The following is a 26,474-nucleotide window of genomic DNA, read 5'->3' on the forward strand; positions in this document are numbered from 1 at the left end:
TGCTGTTGCAAAATTATGTTGCCAGCGTTGTAACGACGTCACACGTCAGGTTCATCCCAGCTGGCCATTGTTATTTGTGTGCATTAAGCAGTCAAATTAGTTAACTAAATTGAACGCCAGCAAACACAATCGACCCTTATTTCCAAAATGAGTGAGCTCAGCGCAGAGGAGGTAAAATATTCTTGAAGAATTGCTAAAGTTTTGATTCAAATTTGTTCTTGGATCGATGAAATTCTTTACCGTGCAATTGTGATGTCGATGGCCATGTTTGTCAATGGGAAAATCTCATGCAGTCATGCTCACGCACGTTTGTCTGAAAGTCAGGCGTAGAAAAAGATGTATTCATAAAATTCTAGTAATAGTACTTAAATATTACCTATTTCTTTCAACTAAAATCTAAACTTGCTATCTATAAATTGCTTCAGCATGTCAAACATGTGGTGTGAATTTCAAAATTTGAATTAAATATTCGCACAAGCACATTCACGCAACCTCAAATCGTGATGCTTGTTGTGAAAGAAGTCTCCGATTTAGTTTCGAACTGCGACGTATTTAGGTTATTGGACTTATTACACCATCAAATACACGTTATATTTTTAAATAGCAAACGTAACAAAAAAATTCAAGACACAATTTCTCTCCTCATCCTCAGCTCTCTTTATTATTGATATATTTTTCCCCAGTATATTTTTTATGTAAGAAAATTTAATGCTTCGTTTTTCAATTTTTTGGCAGATGCGTCGACGAAGGCTGCAGCGCCTAGCTCCTCTGAACACTGCTGGTGAGAACCAAGGTGTGGAGAGAACGCCTTCGCCCAGCGCCTTGAGCCCATCCATTGCTGAATTCTCAGCTCCAAAGCCTGTTGTCAAGCCAGATGTAGAGAAGATGGACGTTGATGAAATAACGATTCCGTCCAGAGGAATAAGCATTGATTCAGAGAAGAGTCAGGGATTGCAAGCAGAGGTTGACTCTGGCTTTGAAAATATGGAAGTCGACGACTCCGAAATAAAATTTTCAAGGAAAAGGGTGTGTTAAAATTGTCAATCGTCATGAGGATGTAAACAAACCCTTAATTTTCAGACTACGAGTTCTTCCTCAGGGAAACAGATCATGGACGATGACAACCTGGTATTGAGTGTCTGCAAGAAGGTCTTCCGATCTGAGAGTGAAAACTATGCCGGCAGCTTGAGCATGGCAGACATGATCAATCAGTGTGTGATCAATGGGATGCTGGAGGCCTCAGTTTCAGACGAGAGCGTTGTTTTCGCTAGTGACTCTGATGAAACGCCTTCTCTGGTTCTCGAAAGTCCTTCAACATCTTCGCCAGTAGAAGAAAGTCCCGAAAAGAAAGTTTCTAACATGTCCACTCGCATGTTGCGATACCTTCTTGAGTGTTATACCAGGGTAGATTATGAAGAGAGGACACAACCAAAGGTTTGTTTTTTGTGAGATGCAGTTTGGAACGCTGAATGAGTATCTTTTTACAGAGATTTAGCTCTCCCTCGACGAGTGGATTATTAGTTGAATTGAGGGCTCAAATTGTGCAGCATGCCACTCTTGTACTCACAGGACAGTTTGAGATTGAGGATGCATCTGCCTCAACCTGTTCGTCCTTGCTACTTGAGAGAATAATTGCCCAAAATTTGCCTCGTGGCTTTCTTCAGGATCTGGTTTTTCAACTAAATTCTTCCGACAGCAAGATGTTGGACGAGGTGGAAATTAAATTACTGATAAAACTAAATAAAATAAAACAACGTTTCACTTTTTCCAGACGTTGAGTCCGGTTTTGCAAGGTTTGTACAGAATGATGCAAAACGCGTCTCTGGTTGGAAAGAATTACTTGCAGCCAGTGGCAGCTCTATTAGAACTGGTGGAAATGCGGAACATAGACGGTGCCCGACCAATTTGTGGACTTCTGAGTCAACAAGTATGTAGTCTCAATGGTTGACTTTATTTTGTTACAATTTTTGTAAATTTTAGGTCCAGTTTTCTCCTGAATGCATCACTCCTGCTGTCGGCCGAGAAATTTCGCGCACTTCCTACCTGGGACCTTTTCTATCTATATCAGTATTCGAGGAGGACGATCCAAAAACTGCAGACAAATATTTTTCCAGCAGTCGCTCTGCAGATAAAAGTTTGATCAAATCACTTCAACAAGAAGTTGAGAATTTGAGAGTAAATATTAATTACCTTTTTTTTAAAATAATTATTGCTTAATAATTTAAAATTTTCTTTAGTCTCAAGTCCACAAAATTGTGCATGACCTCCTCTTAAATTCGTCAACCAGAGAGATTACCCTGAACTATTTGGCAAGAGTCCTGAAGCAGAATGAGAAAAAGGCGCAAATTCACGGAGAAGAACGTCTCACAGCAGGTGACGGATTCATGCTCAACCTCCTTGCTGTGATGCAGCTGTTGTCCATCAAGATAAAAATTGACAAGGTTGACGAAATGTATCCATTCCACCCAAACAGCCTTGTTGATGTGACAAATGAAACAAGACTGAAGTTTGACTCACAAGAAGCAACTAAGTGGCTGGATGACCTGAGTAAGACTATTGTAAATTCTAGAAATTACATTTTCACATATAATTTAACAGAAAACTCCAAGGACCACAGTTGGCAAGAACCAAATTTCAGCACTAGCTGCTGGTTTTTGACTCTTCATTGCCATCACTTATCACTCTTGCCTGCATTCAACAAGCACAAACACAGACTGAGGGCCTTAAGAGAACTGTCAAAATTGGTAAATATCTAATTTTATAATTCCTACATGTCTGAATTTGGATTTGGTTCAATTTTGAAATTCCATAGGTTGACGAGATAAGTGCAACTGAACCTCAGTGGAAAGGAACTCCATTTGAACACAGACACAGAGAAATGCTAAAGAAATACAGACACCAGATTAAGGTTGATACCCTCGGCTAATTTAATCCCATTTGTAAGTTTTGTTTGTCTACTTCAGAAACTTAGCAAGAGAAAGGCGTGCTCCGAGGCTGGCTTAATGGACGATGTGCTCTTGAGGAGAGCGATGTCTTTCTACATAACAGTTGCTGAATTTCTCATGTCAATCATTTTGCCTCCTGATGCTTCGTGGAAGTGCAAGTCCTCCTTGACCCTACCTACTGAAGCACCAAGCAAATTCTATGCCTTTCCAGAGTGGTATGTCGAGGACATTGCAGACTTTATTCTATTTGGCCTGCAGTAAGTTGAAAATTTTAGAAGCTCCAACAATTTCGTCATGCTACTATTACTTTTTTTCATTTTTTTCTTAAGATTTTGCCCTGGTGTGATTGTCGAAGGCGTCAACGACAGCCTCATCTCGTGGCTCTTGCTAATGATCTGCTGCCCACATCTCGCCCGTAGTCCATATCTAGTTGCCAAACTAATTGAGGTGCTGTTTGTCATATCCTCTGGTTCCCAATCCAACCGTGATCCACTTCATGTCAACCTCATGGAGCACCCGTTATACGAAATATACCTGCCATCCTGCCTCATGAAATTCTACACAGGTGAATAAAAAATAAAAAAAAATTGGCAATTTATTTTTAACTGTTTTATCTAGACGTCGAATCAACTGGAGCCAACTCCGAGTTCTACGACAAATTTACCATCAGGTACCACATCAGTTTGATTCTGAAGGACATGTGGGAAAGCCCAACCCATCGTTTGGCCATCATCAAAGAATCGGGGTACATACTTAATTACACATGTCATTCTGCCATCTTAAGTTTGGATAATTAATTTTTATGTGTAAATATAGCTCTGGAAAGCAGTTTGTAAAATTTGTCAACATGCTGATGAACGATACGACATTCCTCCTGGACGAGAGCTTGGAGTCATTGAAGGTTTTTATTTTGCTTAATTGTGACACAAAATTGTAATCAAATTTTTACTTGTAAAAAAAATAGAGGATCCATGAAGTTCAAGAGGCCATGGGCAACACAGAAACTTGGCAGCAACAGCCTCCAGACCTGCAACAGTCGAGGCAACGGCAGCTAGCCCAGGATGAGCGTCAGTGCCGTTCATACCTCACCTTGGCCAGGGAGACTGTCGATATGTTCCATTATCTCACCATGGAAATCAAGGAGCCTTTCATGAGACCTGAGCTTGTTGACCGTCTTGCTGCCATGCTGAATTTCAACCTGCAGCAGTTGTGTGGACCAAAGTGTATGTAAAATTGTATGAATTTAATTTTTAACTGTGAAACTTTCCATAGGCAAAAACCTGAAGGTCAAAAACCCTGACAAGTATGGATGGGAGCCCAGACGGCTTCTCAGCCAGCTGGTTGACATTTATCTTCACCTGGATTGTCTCGAATTTGCTGCTGCTCTTGCTGGAGACGAGGTATGTATTTGCATTACTAAAATTATACAGTATTTTAATACAATAAATTTTCAGCGTTCCTTTAAGCAAGAGCTCTTTGATGATGCAACAGCCAGACTAGAGAAGGCTTTGATCAAAACAATGCCCGAGATTGAACTGTTCAAAGATCTTGCTCGGCGGGCTAACGAAATCGCTATTCAAAACATCAAAAGAGAGGTAGACTATAGTGATGCTCCTGAAGAATTCAGAGGTATGTTTTTTTGCTCTCAATGTGGCAATTTCTTTGCCTAATTTCTTTTATAATATCTAAAGATCCACTAATGGACACATTGATGGAAGATCCAGTAATACTGCCAAGTGGCAAAGTGATGGACCGTCCCGTGATCATTCGTCACTTGCTCAACTCTTCTACTGACCCTTTCAACAGGCAACCATTATCAGAGGACATGCTGCAGCCTGGTTTGTTGAAATTAATTCTACTAGAAGTTTAATTAATTTGCATTTTTAGCTACCGAGTTACAACAGCGAATTAATGAGTGGATGCAGGAAAAGCAAAGAAACAAGCCTGACAGTACTTGAGCTAACCAAATATCGTAAGCCAGTGGGACCAGGAGTTGATCCAATACCAAGCTGTGCATCAATAGACTGTGAATGGTCCTGAGCCTAGAAATCAAGTGCTTCTGACTGCACAACTATTTTTAACAAAGCCAATATTCTAGGCTTCTATAAGTTTGTTTGCTGATATCAAATTTGTAATATTTTAACACTTGGTTATAATTTCATCAATCCGTTAAATTGCTCCGCAGACAGTCCAGACTTTTCAAACCTGCAGTAAAATTTATGCCCATAACTTTCCTCTCCTCTGGATATTGTGTTGTAAAGATCTCAGTCAAATCTATTGTATGTACATCCTTGGTCGAAGATGGTCAAGTGTGATAATTTGTAAAAAGAACGACATTTGGTTGACTTAATAACTATACGTATATTCAAAGATTTTCAGATTAAAATTGTGTCTTGTCTTCAAACTACAAAAAGCTTACAATTAATTCTTAAATTCCTAAAGGTCATAGAAATTAGAAATTTTTAATAGATGGAGCATGTTCATTTTTGACAGAAGAATAGGTTTATTCAAAATTTAAGCACATTTTAGTGTGTTTTGAGTATTGTCAGCACACATAAATTTCATAGCTGCAAAAATCTGTATCTTCGACTTTTCCAACACATCAAGCACCGGCCTGTAGTTCAAAGACGTCTGAGCATACGATTTAACCGCCCTTTTTGATTGATATATCATACCAACACTACTTAGTAGCCCAGTGAACAGTCAGTTTCCTGCTAAAAAATTAGATTGAGTAATGAAGCTCAGACATCTATTCATATGCATATTAAATCAAGCAACAAGTAAAATGAGAAATTAACAGCCCTGCTTAAGAGCTGTACATTTACTTCATGTGGTGTTACAATATTATAAATTAAAGCAAAGTTCAGATTAAAATAAAATCAATACAAATAGCTTCCTGGTATTATCCGCATTATCAAGTAGCATTATATAATTTGAGCAAATTACAACGAACATAACATAACGCATACTGATCCGACCAATCGTTGCAAAAATCGCAAAAAGTTATAAATAGTTATCTCTACACCTTGGCACTTTCTTCATTCAGAACCAACAAGAACAACCATAATTGACAGCACACACGCGTCAGAGACAATTATTCCATGCCTTATTATTTTAGAAAAAAGTCATTGCGCTTGCAGTCCTATCAAGAACCAACACCAAATGGTTGCTGCTGCCAACCTTTGTGTAATACCTCCTGGACTATAACAGCAATCATATAAATATCTCTCCTGCCAGGCGCAAGGTGTGGTCACTAAAAGTGGCCACTCTGCGCAAAAACAAAACTAAGTACCGGCACTAGTGGATGTACGGCAATCTATTCGAGTCCGACATGTAGATGGCCACCACGTAGAGCAGTCCAAAGAACAGATTAAGTCGGGCAGTCTTGCGCGGCACTCGCTGCATGCTGTCGCTTCGGAACTCCTTCTCCAACTGGAAGGCTGATGGTAGGGTGATGAGTGGTAGCAACAGCCATACCGAATGGTGCATAGCGTTCACCACAAAAATGATGTACGGCCCGAACAAAAAAGCTGCGTACAGCACATGGGAGGCTGTGTGTCCCACCAGGATGGCCAGAGTTACAATTCCAGCCTTGGCATCGCTCTGACGGTCCCGAGCATTGTTGCTGTGCAGGATGGCCTCCGTGTTGAGGGCCAGAGGGATGGCGTAGTACATGGAAGCCCAGGCAACCTTGCCCGTCTGGGCCATGAAGGCGAAAAGCACCGATAGCGGCCCAAATATGACCAAGATGAGGACGTCACCAAGGGCGATGTACTTGAGCCCGATTCCTCCAGTGTACAGGAAAGAACTGGACAGTCCTCCAAAGTAGATGAGCGCTAGGTGCTCCATCTTGGCCGGGGACAGCATGGCTAGCATGATGAAGCCGACGCAGCCCAACATGTAAAGCATGGCGCCTAGAGTGACCACTTCGTCCTTGGACAGCAGCTGGTCGACCAGGGTGCGGTCGTCGCTCTGCTTCTTGCTGTCGATGCCCTTGATGTAGTCAAAGTAGGTGTTGACCACATTTCCAGCTCCGTGCACCGACAGGACAGTGAACGCCGTAACCACCAGCAGGACTGGGTTGAAGTCGCCGGTGCTCTTGTGTGCGATGGCACTTCCTAGCAGGGTGGGCATCAGAGACGCACTCAGGGACCACGGCCGCAGAGCCAGCAGGTACGAAGACAGTTTCATGAGTTTGTTGGGCCGTTCCGGGTGCACATCCGACACATCGTCGCCGTCGCCGGCCATGCTCGGGCTGAAAGAGGAACGGAAGGTGAGTGAAATTCAGTTCAGGGTGCGGGTGCAGCACCTGCAGAGAGCGGAGTCGTTCACAACTGGGTCAGAGTTCGTGGTGCACCGTTCGGGGCAGACGCTCGTTCACGGCTCGCCACTCTCGTCCGGCCTCTCAATCTTCGGGCATCGCACTCCGAGCAGCGTCCCTCACTTATTATTGAAGAGAAATTTGCATTTTCCCGTTGAGAAATTTCTGTTTTCGCCAGCGACCTCACGAGCTGTCACTAAAATGCGCTTGAATTATTTTCGTGGGTCAACTTTTTGATGACGACTCAAGGGGGCGGTAGATTTGAAACGGCGCACGCAAGTGGGCCAGCTGTAGAGCACGTGACCCACAGGCACATTTGTTTACTTTTGAGATCTTTGCAATCTTTGCATTTATCGTTGAATTTGGGCTTCAATTGGTGCTTTTGAAGAAAATTTTAAATCATGGATACGTCTGTTAGCACTCCTAAAACTCCATCGACGCCCAATTCTAAAAAGGTTTTTTCTCCTGTCACAGGTAAAATTTATAAAAATCTCTCGCTAACCCCAAACACTTAGTAATTAATTCTGAATACATAAATCTATTGTTAATAACTAATGATTACAAATTTAATTACTCGATTAAATATTTTAGTGAGTAAAGTATTCTGTTGTGTTGTACGAAATATATTATGCAAAAAAATATAATTTAATTTATTTAATATTTTTTTAAAGAATCAGAAATTTAAATTAACGAACATTATTTTTTTAAATTCCAGTGGCCAGCAGTCCAGTTAGCAAAATTTGTCAAAAAGGAAACTTGACCGGCTTACCCCGAAACGTCCGAGATTTGATTGCAGAATTCTACTCGTTGCTCCAGTCTTGGGAAAGCCACCACCTAGAAGGAACAGTCGTGATCACAAAAATTACATCACTTAATTTATTCGAAGGCTCCAAAAGAGACTACAATTTGGACGGAAAGCTCCAAGCGTTCTGTGATTTGTTAGAACAAGTTTATTTGGAACTGGTTTGTTGAAAGACTTAAAAATTGACTTTAACTAAAATTATTTTCCTAGAACAAAGTTGTCCAGATGATGACCAGAGTGAAGAGAGAGTTAGAAGTTATGTCAAATTTAGCAGATGTCAGACAGAAAAATTATGATTTACCAGAGAGTCCTATGTTTTTGACTTGGCCCTTCTCAAAATTTGGTATTAAATTTTACAAAATGACTTTATTTTTGTTACTGACCTTAAAAATTATTTATTTTCAGTGGAAACTGTGGCCTTTATAACAAATTACTATCAGCAAGAAGTTGACGTAAGAAGAATGGTGGTGGAAAAAGTTGGGCTGAGCCAAGACTTGAGCGAATATTATTTTTATGAAGCTTGTTGGACACAACAGCCGATGTTATTCCAAGATGTTATTACTTTAAAAATAGAGGCAGCTTTGTTAGAGACGGGATTAAGATAAATATCAAAATATTGAAAAAAAACATTCAAACATTGAGTTTTAATATTTTCAATCAAAGTCATGTTTAATTGTGATACAAAATTTGTTTTGAGTTTGATGTGTCATTTTGTCCAAAAAATTTTAAAATAACTATCAATGTTATAAACGACAAAAAAATTTTAATTTTTCCTAAATTATGTTAAAGAGTACTTGGTATTTAAAATCAAATCATTTTGAAAACATGACCGCGCGTGTAAAAAAAGCAAAACACGAAGGAATTAGTTTTTTTGTTCGTCAAATTCAAAATAATCGTTGTAAAAATGATGACAATCTGACAATGCTATTATATATGTCTTGATGAGAAACTATGGAACATGATAATGAAAAAAAACCTGATTATTTTATAACATAATTATAATAATCTGGGGCCCCAGATCACATAAACATAATTATATTACAGTAGTCATTATGATTGTCTCATCCGCGTCTACATTGTACTGCGTGCCATGCAGCTAGCATTCCATCTCCTTGCTTGGCAACTCCGCCACTCATGCAGGCGCAGGCACAAAAAGAAACAAAGATCGTGCCTAGACCGTGCGAGTTGAAGCGATCACGCAGCTTTTTCTCATTTTCTTGCCTCGCTTTTGTGTGTGTTCTGTGTTGACGAATGTCCCTTTCATGAGCACAAGCCAACGAACCAATCAGAAGAGAGGATTCTTCCCGGCTCTTGGTCGCCTGGTCGGCCATCTTTACTTGTGCTTGTGATCAGGCTGCGGCATCAGCGACGAGAGTGTGTCAGAAAAGCAGGCGTAAACGGGCCGAAAGTTCGGCTTGACCGCCGACGGAAAGGCCACTAGGTCACTGAACCACCCACCTCTCAAATTGGTCGAAAAATGAGGCGTTCTCTGTGACGCATTCGCCGTCACGTCTAGCTGAAGTGGAAGCCGGGAGGACACACACGCTTCTGAGAAAGTTCTTGCCATCAAAATGGGGTCCGACATGATGAGTCTCTGTCGGCTCTGTCTCATGGAAAACACCATCATGTTGCCAATCTTCGGCGAGGATGGCAAACACCGCAGAATCAGAGAAATGATCAAAGAATCGCTCAACATCGCGGTAAGTTTTTGCCCGTACATAGAAGGGTTCTTTGTTTCTCAATTTTGACTTTGACCTTGAGCATGAGGCACGCCTTTCAGCTTTTGCCCCGAATAATCAATGTTGCCTCGACAGTTGTTCCAGACAGACCCTCTGCCCAGAAAAATCTGCTGCAAGTGCTACTTCAAGCTGCAACAAGCCAATGAGTTGAAGTCGGACTGCCAAAAGAGCACCAAGGTCCTCATCAACCACATGAATGCACAGCGTTCGGCTGACGCTGCCAAAATGATTAAGACACTCAACTATCAATTGGTTTGAATTTTTTTCACTTCATTTAATTCTTTTAGCTAACTTATGTTTATTTAAAGCAAATATTGCACGGAAATGCGCCTCCTGGTGAACCTCAGAAGGAACCTGAAGCTTTTGGTCCATCCAGAGTCGTCGTTGCCTCTGCCAGTGGCGGCGTTGGGTCCTCAAGCACCAACCACTTCCCACAATCAATCAGGTTTGTTGGGTTTTTTCACAAATTTTTTTATTTGCTTCTCAAATCCTAGTTTAAAATTAATCATGAATATCGATCTATGAGAGTTAAGTTGAAGCTGTGCAAAATTTAATGCATTAAACAGTTTAAAATGTTTTCAAGAGCTTCAATACGTTATTGGGGAAAAAATGTTCTTGACCTCTGCCATAAATGAGTATTGAAAAGCTAAGTGATGCAATACTATTTTGGCGTTTGAATCACGTTTCTATAAAATTAATTTTAAAATCTTCCCAATCTAAATCACTGAATCTATTTATTCATCTGTGAGTGGTTGAGTGTTGCACAAGACGATATCGCTATCAAAATTGGGCGCACTCGCAGAATCTTAATCTGGATTATAATAAGTTAAAAGATTATTATCATCTGAAATATGTTTTTCATGATACTTAAATTGTGTATCAGTAATTAAACGTTGCATTATCCCAAATCTAATTGTTCAAACAACTACAAGAATCAATACTTCACAACCTCTGAAAAGAATCAATTTAAGATTGAATTTTTGCACTATGTAAGCATCAAGAAAATATTTTTGCATTTATTTTCAAAAATTCATAACTGAAAACAAAGAAATGGTTTATAATTATAAATATTTCTCCTCCTTTGAGCCCTAACTCACATTTTCCCCATATTCAAAATTTTACTAACTTGTTCATAATTTTGTTTAGTAGTTAATTAAAAAAAAAAAAACTTAAAAATATATCAATCTTAAAAAAACTTAAATTATTCTTGCTGACATTGTGCTTTGAAATGATTATGCTTGGTATGTTGTAGTGTGATATTCAATATTTTTGCTATTTAAATTTAAAAAAAAATTTAAAAAAAAACTACTGATTTGGTTTTTAAAAATGCGAACGCTGATTTCTATCTTGAGTAAAAGCTTGTTATTGAAAATACTCCCTGCTGTTTTATCTGTTTTACTTAAATATTAGAACATTATTTTGCTAACTAGTTAAAAAAAATCAGGCACTATCTAAATTTGAAATCAATTTGCAGGCCTGCTATTCACACCCCCTCAACCTCAAACCAACAACAAATGAGAAACCTCTATCGAGTTGTGCCTTCGAGTCGCATGAAATTCCGGCTACGCAAGCCATCCGTACCGTGCGGAGTGTGCGGCAAGCTTTTCTTGAGCAAGAAATCAGCGAGCGCACATATGCACAAAAACCACTCTATTGATGAGGTCAACAACATTTGCACAAACTACAAGTGCACGGTTTGCTTCCGTGGGTTTGAAACATTGATTGGATTAAATTTGCACAGGCACCGCAATCATCGCCTACCCCCGTTTAGCAGTGTACACCGAGGAGCCGGCACTCAGGCCCGGTCAGTACAGCAAATGCAGCAGCAACGCCAAGCAGCATCGTCGACAGCACTGCAGCCACAGGTGCAGCTTGCGCCAGTTCATACGCCTCGACTGATTTTGCCTAAAGACCCCGAGCAAAAGTCCGACACTCATGAGTGTCATCTTTGCTTCCGAATCTGCAAAAGTGAAGGAATTTTGAAAATGCACATTGCCACGGTGCATAAGGAAATAAATTCAGCGGGTCAAAGACTCAGCATCGATGCTGGACCCGAGGCAGCTTCGTCCGAAAACCCGGCTTTGGATAACCTCAAGTGCTCCTTGTGCCATCAGCCATTCCGTAATGTCAACGGCCTAGTGGGTCATCTACGAACGGCCCACGGTAAACCAAGCTGTGCTATCTGTCTGGAAATATTCTCCACCCAGGAAGATTTGAACGCCCACAGGCAGACACACAAGCCTGGGTATAGCGAGCAGCAGGCGGAGAAGAAAATCCCACCACCGGACGTTTTCACTTGCCCCATATGTGGCAAGTCCTTTGACAACTCCACCTCACTGTCTAGACACAAGGGCTACCACACCAAAATGGGCCCGAATTGGTCTCCAAGTGTTGGGTCAACCTCAAATTCCACTGTGTCCTCACCTACACCAAAATCGACAACTTATCGTCAGTCTATTATTGAATCAGAAAGTCCAAGGAAGGTCTTTACATGTGACATATGTGGAAAGAAGTTTGACAACAATTTGTCTCTTGCTCGGCATAGGGCTTGCCATGCCAAATATGGTGCCCAAAGGTCGCTGATTCCTCCCCAGAGGCAAATTTCCCCACCCAAACCGGCATCAGATGACTACGAACCGGTGGAAAAGAAGCCTGTCCTCGATGACCAGGGTAAAATTGTGGACAGAGTATCCTTGCAGAAACTGAAAAGCAACTCCACCACAATACCATTCTGCCTGTACTGCAAAAAGATTTACGAATCGCAGGACAAACTCTGGGAGCACATCTGCACCATGCACCCAAACGATCCAAGGTACCGCTGTCAGGATTCGGGCTGCCTTCGGGTTTTCTTCAGTGGTACAGGTTTCCGGAGCCACCAGACGGCACAGGGCCACAACGCGCCACCCGAGACAGCCAACAGCAACAAGTCTGTCGATAGTGGCCCCAGCATGGTGTTCCTCAGCTCCGACACATCCCCTGTTGTAGGCAGCAGCAGCAAGTGCCAGATTTGCATGCGAAAGTTTTCAAACATCAACAACTTGCGGCGGCACATCAAAATGGCGCACAGAAATCAGTCGAGCTTTATGTCCAAGCAGATTGTCCGACACAATCCCTCCTCGATTGCCTCCATGTATGGCAGGAAAATTGGGCGTGTACTTTGTCGATACTGTCCCAAATATCTTAGCTCCAAGTACATAAGCGAGCATGAAAAGATGCACAGAATTCGTGGAGACAAACCCAGAGCGGCCAGGGACAATGGTCAACAGTCGCAAGAAGTAGAGGGTCCGTCCCAAGTTGACGAAGGAGAGGGCAATTTGGGCATGGAGCCCGAGGAAGATTTGGAGGAAGACGAAGAACAAGAGGATACCCCAATAAACTCCTCTTTTGAGATGGACATTCCAGACTCGATAACGATGACACAAAATCAAGACTTCAAATTAAACAGGAAAATTCCCAGAGCCCCCAATTGCAAGTACTGCGGTCACACTGCGCTTTCCTTCTACGAGCTGCAGGAGCACCTCGACTCCAACCACCCAGGCCAGATTTATTACGTGTGTGAAGGCTGCCCTGAAATTTACTTTGACCGGAAAACCCTCGTGAGCCACAACATTGTGCATACTCGAGTGTACCTCAACTGCAAATATTGCAACAAGAGCTTTGCTCGGCCATTAGCGTTGCGGGGCCATGAGAACCGGTGCCTGTACTTGCAAAAGAAGCAGCAAGGACTTATGCCTGAGAGTGGCGAGGGTGCATCGTCGTCCACTTCCTATTCCTACACTTGCGAATTCTGTAATGATAAGTTCAATGATTCCATCACATTTGTGCAACATTTGCAGACTCATGCGACAACAAACTAGTAATCTGTGCATTGAAACCAAATTTTGAAGCTACTATAAATACCCTTTTTGAGTTGACCATCAAGATGAAAACTAAAAAAAAAACGTATTCACCGAATAAGCTGTTAGAAGTAATAAATTTAATGTTGCTGTATTATTTGAACTTGAACAAGATGTATTTGAGTGATTTTTGTTATCTACGCAAAAGAAATGAACGACTTACAATTAGGCTGAACAAGCAACAATGATTAAAGCAACGCTTGTCTTTTCAGGTTTGAGCTGCAAAATTTTATTTTTACTTAAATCCTGCATTTAAAAGTAATAATGTAAGAAACGCTTAAATAAAATGAAAAACTTTTTACTCCATAAAAGTGTTTTATTTTTTTCAGTTTTCACCTGATTTCCAAAAAAAAAGAAAATGGAATTTCAAATAATAGCAAACAAAATATTACACAACAAAAAACCAAATTTTAATATTACAATTAAAATATTTGACATTAAGTAAAATTTGATTTATTATATTCAATTAAACAATTTTCAATTCCAGGTTTGTCCTGTCCATCGAGGAATCCGAAAATGATGCTGGTCCTCAGCTCCAAGTGAGTGGTGTAAATCTGCTTGCCAAGCCCAAAAATAATCCTGAAACTACTGCGGCACCTCCAGCTACCACAAATGTGCCACAAGACCTTGATAGGAGTGATTCTAGACAAGCCTCCACAGTTGATATTGCTGAGGATGACAATAAAGAAAATGGAGCTCCTAACGACAGCAGTGTGGATGAGCCTGGCCCACCTTCTCCTGCGCCGCTGGAAATTCGCTCCTCGCCCGTTGTTGAAGAAAAAGAATCTGCTAAGGAAATGGAAACTGGTGCACAAGTGATGAAAGAAAAGTCAAATCAGGAAGTTCAAAACAATTCCCAGAGGAAAACCAAGAATGTGTTTTTTGCTAAAAAGTCGACTACAACGAAAACCAAGAGACCCAAAAAGAAGCCTGACCCTGCTGAAATGTTATTGCGTGAATTGAAAAAATTGGATACAGATTCAAAAATGAGAATTGATGAGGAAGAATTGCAATTGCTCTCCGAAAGGAAACGGCCACGCTCATCTAACTCCTTCAGTCACACTCCAGAAAAAAATCAACCAAAAATAAGAAAGGCCGCTATGAAAGCCGAGGAAAGGCTGAAGAAATTGGAAGATGGTGATTTTTCAGACGAGGACAATTTTGCGCCGGATAGGAAACGACGCAAATCGTCGAATGCAGCTTCTGGCAGTCTCAAAGTGGTAATTCCTCAGTCCGCCAAAAAGGTTCGCAAGACAAGCCTACCAAACCCTCTGCAACGAGAGGGCCTGACTGAATCAGAAGATGGAATGGAGTGCGCCTTCTGCCTCAGGTGGATAAAAATAGACCCAAAAGAAAAATATTTCAGCCACATGAGGAACTGCCACCCTGAAATAGATGAATATGGATGGGCCTTTAAACCAACTTCCTTAGAAATCAAGTCAGAGAAGTTGCAGAAATCACTTGTAAAGGTTGCAATTTCATGCCAAGTATGTGACAGGCAGTTTGACACCAACATGCAGCTGAAGCGGCACTTGGAGAAGCTGCACGCTTTGAAGACTTGCTGTGGCCAGACTTTCAACGAAGATGAGTATTTGGACCATCAGGTCATGCACGAATTGGGAGCAATCGACATTGACGACGACACTCCTGCCGAGGTGGATGCGGAAGCGGCCGCTCAGGTAGAAGCTCTCTCTTTGTACAACTCGCCTCTGCCCCTCAAGGAGAACCTAAAGCCAAGTAACAAAATCACGCCAAAGACCAGTGCAATTGATGAGCCGCGCAAGGACCAAAAGGCAGGCTTTCAACGAGAGCAGCGCAAGTACCCAAGCAAATGCAAAAAGTGCATATTTAATGGATCCCAGCAAGACGTCTACTACCACTATGAGATGATACACAACGACTTCTGGTGTGTGGCCTGCCAAGACGTTTTTGATGATGTTGACGACCTGGAAGACCACTTTGTGGAAAGGCACGGCGGCGAGTACAATAATGTCCTTGAGTACTACGACGAAGCCGACGACGTCAAAGAGCGCCCTTGCTCTGCTTGTGACAAACGCTTTGTCATGAAGGGCCGCCTGCTGTACCACTACAAGACTAAACACGACCTCTGCCCTTGCTTCATCTGCACAGAAGCTTTCAGGACCGAAGAGCAACTAAGAGAGCACAGCAGGGTGTGTGAAAAAAAGTGCTGCTATGTCTGCAAAAAGAAGTTCGCTCACAAGGTGCTGTTTGTCCTTCATGTGCTGGAACACATACACAAAGGCGAGGTCAAGGACGTGACTTTGAAGCTCCAGTGCCCTTCCTGCAATGATCACTTCTCATCTGCCGAGCTGCTGGAGAAGCACAAGAAGGAGAAACACGCCGCACCTAACAATGAGCCGGAGCAGAAAAAGCGTTCGTCCTTTGTCGCTCAACCTGTCACCTGCAAGAACTGCTTCAGGAACTTTTTACACCCCAGATACTTGCAGAGGCACATTTGCCCTGAAACACTGGTTGCTCCTAGTTCTAGCAAGGGCGAGGTTGATACTCTTGAATTTGGCTGCGAAATGTGCGAAAAGAGGTTCGCTTCTGGTGATGAGCTGGAGAATCACCTTGGTGAGCACATGAACTTCTAGAAATCAAACAACACAATTATACTAAATCTTGAGTAATGATATTTGAACTATTAAGATGATAGGATAATTTGCAGTTCAATTTTAATACAATAACACTTTGGTTCTTCCCAGAAAGAAGGTATCATCTTTCTTTCTTAACAATTAAGATAAATTCATTGATTGTCGATTCTCTCTTAGCAAGTTGGTAATAGGAGTCTATTGTGTTGGAGATTATGAGAGCTTATACAGGCAGTGCCTTGCCAAACATGTAATAAATGAAAGTTCCTCGACAATTGTTAGCAGTTGATTGTGACTTTGCAATGCTTCTATTTTAAAACAGTACAATAAGGAATCTCGGGGAAATATTGTCGCAAACATATTTTTCTATGACCAAAATTTGCGAGTAGCATATTAATACTTGTCTAATTTTCTAGTATGAACAATGAAACATATCTGAATAACCATAATTTTTAAACTATGCATTTAATCATCAAGAATTAAAAATTCTCAAAACTCTGAACGATTTTAAATTTTTTAATGACATGAAATTTGTAATGCACAAATAAATCTATTGTTTTTAATACTTTGCATTTTAATAACATGCACATAAAACCAGCTTTGTTTCAAGTCGGCCTCTTTGAACACCATAAATGGCATCTCGATTAGTATAATTTGCATTATTAATCAATTGACATGACATCAGGTGTGAAGAAAAGTGTTTTATTGCAAGTTTCCTTATTAACTTGATCTCGAGTAGCGGTTTAAAAGAGCGGAATGGAAAGTCATGCCATAAATGAAATTTTAGCACAAACTTATCCAAGCTGTTTTGAAATAATTTATTTCGTGAAGAACCAAGTAAAAATATAATGATTTTCAAAAAATATATATTTTTTACTACATAAAAGAAGTGAGAATTTTAATGGCCTGGGCCACAGACTGGACCGTTAAACTTACATAAGTGATTTACTTAAAACATTGGTTCTGTTGCTGTTTATTTTAATCTGGGACTTGCATCAACGTTGATCACCACATTGGCGATGAACAGCGGAGGACTGTTGTTCCATCTTATCCAGATTGGCCTTTTTTCGCGGTCATGCGCGAAGCCAAGGGCGGCTAGCTGGAGTGGCAGGCGCCGTTTGCCTCGCGCTCTTGAACGCCCGCACACTTCAGTAGGGCGCCGACTACAGGCAATATCAATTTAGAAGCCGTGCCACGCCAATTACTCCCACGTTAGACACCGGCACGTGCTGATAAGCAGGCCAAACTACAGACGATGAATCTCACGTCGCCGTCGATGGAGAATTCGACCACCAACGGCACCGACGCCGACGATTATGAGTACGATTGGGAAGAGTCGAGCAACATCTTCTTCTGGGACGAGTTGGTGCCCACCCTGGTCGTTTACGGACTAACCCTGGTGTTAGGGGTGGTCGGCAACTCGCTGATCGTCTTCACCATCTTGCGCTACAAACGCATGAAAAGCGCGACAAACGTTTTTCTCGCTTCGCTGGCTTCAGCCGATTTGCTGCTCATCATCGTTTGCATTCCTGTCAAGGTATGGAAAAGTAATTATTATTATCTGTTGAAGGAACGTGAAAAATACCCAGTTTCTCTTGTTCATACATATTCTATAATACCGAAAAATTAGTTAATTTTTTTTAGTAATTTGAATAAAATGTATATAATGCAGATTTTTAATTTTTTTTTGCGCTCAGCGCGTAAATAATTTTTGCCTTTGAGGAAAATAAGTCTTAATATTTCATCCTCAATTGTAGATTAACAATAAGTTGTAAAATGCAAAAATTGTGCTTCAATTTGTCCAAAATGAAAGAAAAAAAGTAACAAATAATATTTTAATACATGAACAAGCTTACGGAAAAGTAGCAACAGTTGAGTTGAAATCTATAATAGACTTCACAAATAGAACTCCTCCGTCTTGTTTAATTAAGCATGAAATTTCCAAGGAGTGTAAACTATTGGTGGGAATTAATGTATGGATATTTAAATTTAACCAAAGGATAAAATTTTTTCGAAGAAATTGGCACTTGAGGAGATGATCATGGAATTGAATTTTTTCAAAGCAAAAATATATTTTGTAAGTTTAGTAGCAAATAAGTTAAAAATCACATTTTCCTCCTTGTATGAGCTACGCAGTTGAAGACCCAGTTGATCACAATTTTTTAATTCAATTTTTCCTTCTTCAATTTTAAAAGAAAAATCTTAAAATGTAAGTAAGGCTACCGCAAAATATTTCTTTTTTTATAAAAAAAAACTTAACTAGAAGTGAGCTAATTAAAAAAAAACTTAAAAAATGGTTTTGCGATTACTTTGGATTACGAAGAAAATTTTCCGGCTCCGCATATTTTTTTTACAAATTTAAGTTATCATACCAGAAAGACATTTTAATTAAATTATTTTAAATTTTAGCTTACCTCTATTACCAAAATGAAATTCAACTCGTTTGTATGTAAATATCAATTACCTTTAAAAAAAAATGCAAGTTTATCCCAGTTTATCCCAGAAAAAAGCAAAGATTTACATTTTGGCCATATCATCTTTAGTTAGCTAAATCATGAATCGCACAAACAGAATAGAGTATTGGACAGTTGACAGTTTTCCACACAAAATCATGTTTTTTTGCTGGTCTCTTAATTAAGCAACTACGTAGGAAGTCACGGAAACGTTCGTTCACAGAAGATAAAAAAGAACTCAAGCAAAAAGAAGACAAGACTAAAATTTCAGCTGAAAAGTCTAAAAATATCAACTACGCGAACAGGAAATAGACGCAAAATGAAATTATATTTTCGAAAAAAATGGTTAAAACCCCAAAGATATATTCAAGCCCGCTATTAATGAATTGTTTTCCAGCGTCTCCATTACCGTTTTATTTACTAGCGTTTCTGCGCCGCTCTTGACCGTGGCCGTTTGTTTATTATTAAATTTATTTTCGCCCTCGCGCGGATCTTTTAACAGTGGCAGGCGTTATTTTTCGTGGGCGGTGAGAGATACTGAAAGCACGCGGCTCCTTTTTTCCATCGTTTAGTAAGGCTTTATTTAGTGCCGCCGCTTTTTACATCTGTCATTCTATCAATATTCCCTCTTGCGCGCATTCCGACCGCGGTCTCGCATAAACATTATTGCACGCGCTATTTTTACAAGCGGCTCTATCCATTTTATCGAGTGACAGCAATGCAGCTGATATCAAAACATCGCCGTTTTCTCTGACAGACGCTTTTCCTTTTTTGCATAGCACATTACAAGTGTACACACACTCGACTTTGACGGGCCGCCGCCGACTCGCTCACCGTTTGTTTGTGCGACTTTTCACTTTCAACGCTCCTCACCCAATCGGCTGCTGCACCCGTTTTCCCTGAGGCTGAATCGATCATTCCTGCGGTGTTTAGTTTTAATTAAACACTGTAATGATGTCGTCGAGTGGGGTATCGAAATTGCGAGTTAGAAATTATAACTTGTCACTTCAGTAATTTTTATTCTGTTCTCTATTTCTAAGAATATTTGAGCAAAAACTTCCAATTTTTAATTAATTTTGAAGTATAATTTGAAAAATAGGAAAAAAAATATTTTAGACTAGTTTTTGTTGCATTTTTATCTTATTTGGAAGAAAAAGGGTATTATGGAAAAATTACTCAAACACAATGATGAATCGTTCATTATTGACTTCAATTATTCCTATATATACGGTGGTGATATCATTTCAGGAAAAACCAAAACTAGTTTCAGCTCAAATAATAACTTTTGCAAAGCTGCTGGAATTTATTATGCGATTTTATATCAGCCTTTCCGATTTCAACTTTCAAAATGAAATTATGAAGTATCCCTAATTAATAAAAACGAGAATTGTTTGCATGAATGATCCGAACGGTTTAGAATTACCAATTATTAGCCAGTGTTTAGTGCACGCACCACTGCTCTGTTTGCTTAAAAAGCGAGCCAACAATATTAATTTCTTTTTCCTTGAACACTGAAAAATGATTCCCCATGTGCAAATTCCAGCTTTTTGCAATGCAGCAATAGTTCAGGCTTGTGCATGAGTTGCTAAAAGCCGACGCAATCGATTTGGTACGCGGACGCTATGATCCGAATTAATTAGTTTAGTCTCTCGCAAAAAGTACGATCATCACAGTGAGTTGCACAAAAAGTAACTGAAAGCAGGCTTTTGATAAAAAGGGGGTGGTTCTGAGCAACAGTTGTAATTAATTCCTTAAATGGACAGTGCTTTTAAAATATTTCCCGCAAAAAAATTTGTCAGTGCTGGAGAATGAAAGTATAAAATGATCCATTGGTCAAAACGTGGACGTCATGAATGTGCTTGTTTTCGAGAGCAAAAAATTCGCGGCAATAAATCAAGAAAGTCAAAAGAGTGAAACCATTTTTCAGTTGCAAAAAAACATATCAATATGAATATTCGCTGTCTAACCGCTGAAACAGATTGCTGAAGCGCCTTTACGCTTTTTCACTACCAAGGACAGTCCATTATGAATATTTTTTGTGTATTAATCGATAGCGTATATTATTCTCTAGCAGGTTTGAGTAAAAAACAAAAAATAAAATCAAAAATAAATGATTTCATCTTATTATTGAATTCGGTAACCCCGGATGAAAAGTTTTGGAAGAGTATCATAAATATTGTTAAATCCTGTTCACTACGAAATTTAATTAGAAATTTTTTAATGACAAGGCAAATTTTTTTCAAGACCTTCTTCAAGGGAATATTAATCCTTTTTTTATCTTATAAGATAAATTTTACAACACCTTCCAAGTACGGGAGTTTGTCTTCAGAGCCATATTATCAAAGGTAATTTTCAAAAAAAAAATAAATAAATAAATAAATAAAAAACAGTGCTAAGTGTCGACAACGCCCTTATTTTACCCCCTTAATCCGTAAAAAAGGTAGACCACAGTCTATTTATTTGCGGCACTAATTGAATCTAATGCCACTCCTCTTCAAAGTCAATTAACTTTGGGTCTAGGTGAAGCCATCAAGTGTCGGTCCTAAAACCTTGAGTGCATTTATTTCAGACCGTAAAATTTATAGCCTCACTCTTGCAATATTCTTCACGCAGTGGCGCCCGGCGCGCGGCAGGTATGCCCATGGATGGCAGGTGGTAATTGCTTACAAGCGCCCCCCACTTGCCGGACGAAATAATTGTAATTTATTTCGCCGTGTCCACTAGCTGGGACTTTGATCCTCGGTATTTTTTCTGCCGTTTAAGTGCTCGAGGCTAAGTGAAGAACACGTAGAGTTAATTACTCACTCTTCCTGGAGGTGCATCTAAATTAAGGGACAGGCCATTACAATTTATTTTCAACTCTAGCTGGCAAGCACAAAAGCTTCGCTTACTAATGAGATTTTATTTTTATATTTTTTTAATGTTGTAAAATTATTATGAGAAATATTTAATAATTTTTTTTTACTTATTTCTATGACAGCAAAGAATGCTCAATTCACGAGAATTTTTGCAATATGGATATTACTAACTTTTATATTAAAAGTTTTACCATGATTTTTCCGTGTAAATGAAGAGGAGGTTGATATTTATAATTGGCCTATTTAATTAAGCTCATTTGCTTACTTGTTACTTCATTCAGGCAGTTTATACTCATTAGAAGTTTGAGCAACATTTGAGCTTAAATTTTCAGACAAAATTTACGCCTGCCTGATGAGAGCTAACTCGATTACATATGCTTACAGAGCACATGTGCTTGAATATACAGAATTAATATAACATTAATATATAACTGTGTATGTACATTAATGCTCAGTGATTTGATGTAAACTGAAATGGTGAAACCAAATTCACCACAGAAATACTTGCGGCTTATAATGAGCAGTCAAAATTTCACGACACACTGATTTCATGGTAATTGATAAGCGTGAGATCAAAATGTTTCGAAATGTCTAAGTCTGGCACAGTTGCTGGAATTCAATGAATTATCCAGAGGAAATCAAACAATTATTTAGGAGGGCTTACAGAAATTTTTTATTGATTTAAAAATAGAAAACGGTTTTGAATGGAAGTCTGAAATTGGAATTTATTATTTAGTTTAACTACAGTAGTGTTTTTATTAGAAAAGTAAGGGGGAGATTATTTTTATATAAATTAATCCAGAAAACACTAAAATGACGTGAATTATTATTATTATATTTTCTACCAACTTGCAGGAAAGATGGTTGTTTTCCGACTTGACGTCATTTTTGTAGCTGACACTTTCCAAAGTTGTCCGTCTCGCTTGCCGAGAATGAAACAACTATGCCGACAAAAACAGCCATAAATCTAATATAATATTCAGAACATCCACCGCACTCTCAATTTCACGGCGGCTTTTGGTGTGTCCCCTGTAAATGCTGAAACGTTGTAGCGAACGAGCAAGATTTGCGAACAACACGTTGAGCGCGTTGACAAGTTGCAGCAGCAAAAAGCGGCCGTGCATGTAATGGTCGCAGCAGCAGTCTCCCTTATCATATTTCATCCCTGGCGAACGCGAAAGGGAGGAAAATCGAACTCGGTATCCTAAGCAGAGGCTCAATTTTCCTCACATCGTCAAAAGTTGCTGCTTCCAAAATTCTTATTAACGTTTGCTCTGCTCAATCCTACAAACTCTGAATTAATTTTTACCTGATAAAACAACGAATAATTTACTCATTAATCAATTGCTTAATTTTTGACTATTTATATTTATTTACTTTTAATTCATACAAAAATTTTAACTTTTGTATGCGCTGAAACTCAATTCGGTTTTTCCTTGATGAGTTTTTGCGAGTTATGGTTTTTTTAGGAAAAAATAATAATCCAGATAATCCTGCTTTTGCCGTAAGAGCACCTGAGCCAATCAACGGAAATATATCAGATTATTTGGGATAAATCTATATCAATTCATCATGGCTCAGAGCTCAACACCTTTGTGGATTTCTTTTGTAATTATTGCTAGTATTCAATAAAATATAAAAGAAGAACAGAACTGCAAAAAAATAGGCCTTCAGCAACTTTTTTTTAAATTTAATATGAAAGTGTCTCATTTATATTTTCTTAAAATAATAAATTATTATTTAATTTAATAGTTACTATTTTTCTTCATTTTTCACTGCTTTAAAAGATACATTTAGATGTAAGTTGAAAATTGTACTCAATTGAGTTTTCAATAAAGACCGCATAATTATGTTAAAAATTAACCAAAAAATTCCTTTGAATAGAACAACTTTACAAAATTATGAAACATTATTTAATTGTAATCAATTTATTTCAACTGGTTGTCAGAGAACGCCTTACTCTTTAGTGATATGCAACCAGCACAGCGGCCGTGCCTCGCAAGTTGCCTCCACTGGTATGACGCACGAGCAACTTTCCGTCCCTCTCTTTAGACTTGCAAAGTTTATCACAAAGGACCCAAAGGACCATCCTTATGATCTGTCATTTTGCAAAACGATCAAAATTATTTCCATAATTTTGCCCAAATTACAAGACAAATTTGAAATCGTGCCAATTCTTTTTGCGGACCAAAGTTCAGAATGACAAACACACTAGACCGCAAATTCGTGCCAGTGCTGTTTTTGCCGCACACCCACAAACCCTCTGGCAAACACAAGTAATGCCGCGTTCTCGTGATCCAACAGATTATGACCGTGAGAGAGCAGAATTCGTTTTTCACGACCAGCAATAATATTTTCCGTCCCGTGCGCAATTACACGCGAAAATCAGATTGAGCTAATCTCGCACTCTCATTAAACCCAAGCTCCTTTGTTGCAGACAGTTCTAATTATTCCGCACCGGGTGTCTCATGTCACTTTGATGGCAACTAAACCTGATCCCCTCTAGAGGAATTTGGTTGAACTGGTCTTTTCGGTGTCCAGCGCTGCTCAGGGGTCCTTTGATTTGCGCGCCTGCCATCCGCACACGCATCAAATTTAATTAGTGACGAGTCGTCGCATCTCCAAAGAGACAATTTGCCACCCACTGTGAGCGGAATTTCGGCAGATTCTTCCGATCAATTTAATTGCTGTCAAGTAAAAACAAAGAAAAAGCCAATTTGACTGTCAAATTGTTCCTTTTCAAGATTTAATTTATCTTTTTATACTCGCACAGACGAAGAGAAACTGGCGTGGGCCGAAAGCTTTTCCTGTTTATTTATTTATTTAATAAAGAGTGCTGCCGTGTTGCTTTGCGCGTCTAAAGCATTAATTTTTTATGCTTGTTCTGCCCACAGAAACACACAAAGATTGCAAATTTGATGGAACATCTTAATGTAAAATTGTTCACTTTGAGCTACAAAAACGACGTAGCTCTATAATCGTTATGGAAACAGATTTCCTGCTAGAAATTCACTTGACGTTTTCAAACCTTCTGAGCATTTTAGTTAAAACAGGTTAGAGAGATTTTTTTACTCGACTCACGTCAGTGCTGCCAGATAATTCGGAGTTGATTAACTCCAGCTTAATTAGCCAAGTTTCAAGTTTTTCAATTGAATCTTTTTTGTCTTATAATATTATTAATGATTTTAACATGTATTTCAAAAATCCAATTCTTGTCTAATATTTACAGTTTTTACTCTACTTCAGAAAATTAAATACCTATATATAGTATTGATTGATCAATTAATATAATTAGTTTATTAAATATTATCAATTTTGATAATAATATTAGTTTATTATTTTTTTATTCTAATTAAAAAGTGACTAAATATACTGACGAAAACTGTGCAATGCAAACACTAAAAGTGAAATATGAACAAAATGACATATTTTCAAAGTTTAAATTTTGTTACGCATCAAACTGAAGCCCCAAGTCAACCTTTAACATTGTTCAGACATTCAAGTGATTCTTATTTATTCTTGGGTTCTAAGAATGCAACATGAATATGTCGTATTATGTACCTTTTCTTTGTAACGAAGCTCTGAAGCCTCCAGTTGTAAAATATTAACATTTATCTCAAATTGCACACATTTCATTCTTCCTAGAATAATTTTCTTCCATTTCCGGGTTCGGAAGTCAAGATCAAATATTGTAGAATCACTGGCGGAATATTTTCGTTCTATTCCGAGAACTCATTGATAGGAGACTATTATGCAAAGCCTTTCTCCGTCTGTTCGCGCATTAGGGTTGTTGGATCTTGGGCGTCTCTTCTCTCTTTTTTTGAGAATGGGTTTTCCTCCGTCTTTTTTGCATGTACACTCGCATGTAAAATATTAAATTTGTGTGGGGAAACGGCTGCCTTTTCGTCCCTTTTCGTCTTCTTTTGTGGCTCCTCCGGGTCTTATCAACGCGCTATTGCACTCACTTCACCCATGCCAAATTCTGGAAAATTCACTGCCGACCCTTTTTGCTTTTGGGTCGCTGCTGATCTTGAGCACCCACGTCAGCGGGCGCTCAATATTGGACTTACTTAGCTTTCAATCTGGTAAGAATTTGATGGAAAGGATATCTATCATACTCTCACTTTCAGCATAAACATTTTTCTGTCAAAACACTCACTATCAAGTAAAAACACGATTACTTTAAGCAGAAATTCAAGATTGAAGTTTTTACATTTATTTATTTATTCTTCATTCGGATGCAATATAAAATACACAACATCTTACATCAAGTCAATTAAACGAAAATATAGACCAAAGAGTTTGATTTCCTAGTGAATTTCAATTGCGAAAATTGTTAAAGACACAGAGGGAATATCTATATGCCAATAAATGTTGTTTAAAAATTTATGAAGGAAAAGGAAGCTGAACTATTTCATTTCGTGCAATAATTTGACTTCTAAAATCGAATAGAGTTTATTAACATATAAATGGCAATCTCTTATGCTGAAAGAAGAACTCTGGATTGGCAGATCCATTAAGAAAATAAAATATTTTATGAATATTTTAAAAAAAAAATTTTAATAGAGGAAAATAAACGGCTCAGTCATCGCTTCTTCTTATAAACTAATTGTAAGCACCTGCTTAATGTTTTCTTTGCCTATCTGCCAATCCATCTTGATTATTTTCCAACGCCTATATATTTCAAGAGGTTATTTCATAAAACTCTTTTATCAAAGTAAAATGGAAGCATTTCCCCTCTTTACTCGCCTGTCATCAAGCTCAATACATCAACGTCAGAAATCGAAAAGTGCACGCCCTGTTTCCATAGGCAAAGTGCTTCTTCGCGGTTTATCTATTTCGAGCAAA

General features: G+C 39.0%; 5 protein-coding genes across 12 annotated transcripts in view; 4 read left to right on the forward strand and 1 right to left on the reverse strand.

Moving 5' to 3' along the window:
- Nucleotides 1-30: 30 nt before the first annotated feature.
- Nucleotides 31-5,363, forward strand: LOC132197702 (ubiquitin conjugation factor E4 B). The gene is made up of 18 exons (XM_059621173.1): nucleotides 31-171; nucleotides 736-1,026; nucleotides 1,081-1,434; nucleotides 1,488-1,712; nucleotides 1,772-1,927; nucleotides 1,981-2,175; nucleotides 2,238-2,547; nucleotides 2,599-2,744; nucleotides 2,813-2,908; nucleotides 2,964-3,202; nucleotides 3,275-3,510; nucleotides 3,564-3,690; nucleotides 3,762-3,846; nucleotides 3,910-4,168; nucleotides 4,218-4,345; nucleotides 4,400-4,574; nucleotides 4,637-4,783; nucleotides 4,833-5,363. The coding sequence occupies exons 1-18, from the start codon at nucleotides 148-150 to the stop codon at nucleotides 4,901-4,903; spliced, it is 3,264 nt and encodes a 1,087-aa protein (XP_059477156.1). The 5' UTR covers nucleotides 31-147; the 3' UTR covers nucleotides 4,904-5,363.
- Nucleotides 5,364-5,424: 61 nt separating this feature from the next.
- On the reverse strand, nucleotides 5,425-9,150 carry LOC132197706 (ubiA prenyltransferase domain-containing protein 1 homolog). Of its 3 annotated transcripts, none has more exons than XM_059621186.1 (3): nucleotides 9,111-9,150; nucleotides 8,036-8,100; nucleotides 5,425-7,462 (listed from the first exon to the last, which is right to left on the reverse strand). In XM_059621186.1, exon 3 carries the CDS (start codon nucleotides 7,191-7,193, stop codon nucleotides 6,243-6,245), a length of 951 nt encoding a protein of 316 aa, XP_059477169.1. In that variant the 5' UTR covers nucleotides 7,194-7,462; nucleotides 8,036-8,100; nucleotides 9,111-9,150; the 3' UTR covers nucleotides 5,425-6,242. The 3 variants fall into 3 exon arrangements, with proteins under 3 accessions (XP_059477169.1, XP_059477168.1, XP_059477167.1); XM_059621185.1 differs by lacking the exon at nucleotides 9,111-9,150 and adding an exon at nucleotides 8,452-8,717; XM_059621184.1 differs by lacking the exons at nucleotides 8,036-8,100; nucleotides 9,111-9,150 and having other exon boundaries at nucleotides 5,425-7,200; nucleotides 7,255-7,567.
- Nucleotides 7,552-8,977, forward strand: LOC132197707 (uncharacterized). Its single transcript, XM_059621187.1, has 4 exons — nucleotides 7,552-7,740; nucleotides 7,982-8,229; nucleotides 8,279-8,411; nucleotides 8,474-8,977. Exons 1-4 carry the CDS (start codon nucleotides 7,668-7,670, stop codon nucleotides 8,671-8,673), a joined length of 654 nt encoding a protein of 217 aa, XP_059477170.1. The 5' UTR covers nucleotides 7,552-7,667; the 3' UTR covers nucleotides 8,674-8,977.
- On the forward strand, nucleotides 9,005-16,880 carry LOC132197703 (zinc finger protein 135-like). Of its 3 annotated transcripts, none has more exons than XM_059621175.1 (4): nucleotides 9,005-9,768; nucleotides 9,883-10,059; nucleotides 10,116-10,252; nucleotides 14,191-16,880. In XM_059621175.1, the coding sequence occupies exons 1-4, from the start codon at nucleotides 9,640-9,642 to the stop codon at nucleotides 16,316-16,318; spliced, it is 2,571 nt and encodes an 856-aa protein (XP_059477158.1). In that variant the 5' UTR covers nucleotides 9,005-9,639; the 3' UTR covers nucleotides 16,319-16,880. The 3 variants fall into 3 exon arrangements, with proteins under 3 accessions (XP_059477158.1, XP_059477159.1, XP_059477157.1); XM_059621176.1 differs by lacking the exon at nucleotides 14,191-16,880 and adding an exon at nucleotides 11,549-14,067 and having other exon boundaries at nucleotides 9,016-9,768; XM_059621174.1 differs by lacking the exon at nucleotides 14,191-16,880 and adding an exon at nucleotides 11,282-14,066 and having other exon boundaries at nucleotides 9,016-9,768.
- A 599-nt stretch (nucleotides 16,881-17,479) lies between these two features.
- The window catches only part of LOC132196733 (gastrin/cholecystokinin type B receptor-like), a 46,588-nt gene continuing 37,593 nt past the window's right edge, over nucleotides 17,480-26,474 (forward strand). For all 4 annotated transcript variants that reach the window (XM_059619568.1, XM_059619569.1, XM_059619570.1 and 1 more), the window contains exon 1: nucleotides 17,480-17,852. In XM_059619568.1, the coding sequence (XP_059475551.1) occupies nucleotides 17,571-17,852 (282 nt within the window). In that variant the 5' untranslated portion in view covers nucleotides 17,480-17,570. The remainder of the gene's footprint in view (nucleotides 17,853-26,474) is intronic.

The sequence above is a fragment of the Neocloeon triangulifer genome, unplaced genomic scaffold (genome assembly GCF_031216515.1).
Source record: "Neocloeon triangulifer isolate White Clay Creek 2 clone unplaced genomic scaffold, ASM3121651v1 ptg000012l, whole genome shotgun sequence".
NCBI classification, from domain to species: Eukaryota; Metazoa; Arthropoda; class Insecta; order Ephemeroptera; family Baetidae; genus Neocloeon; species Neocloeon triangulifer.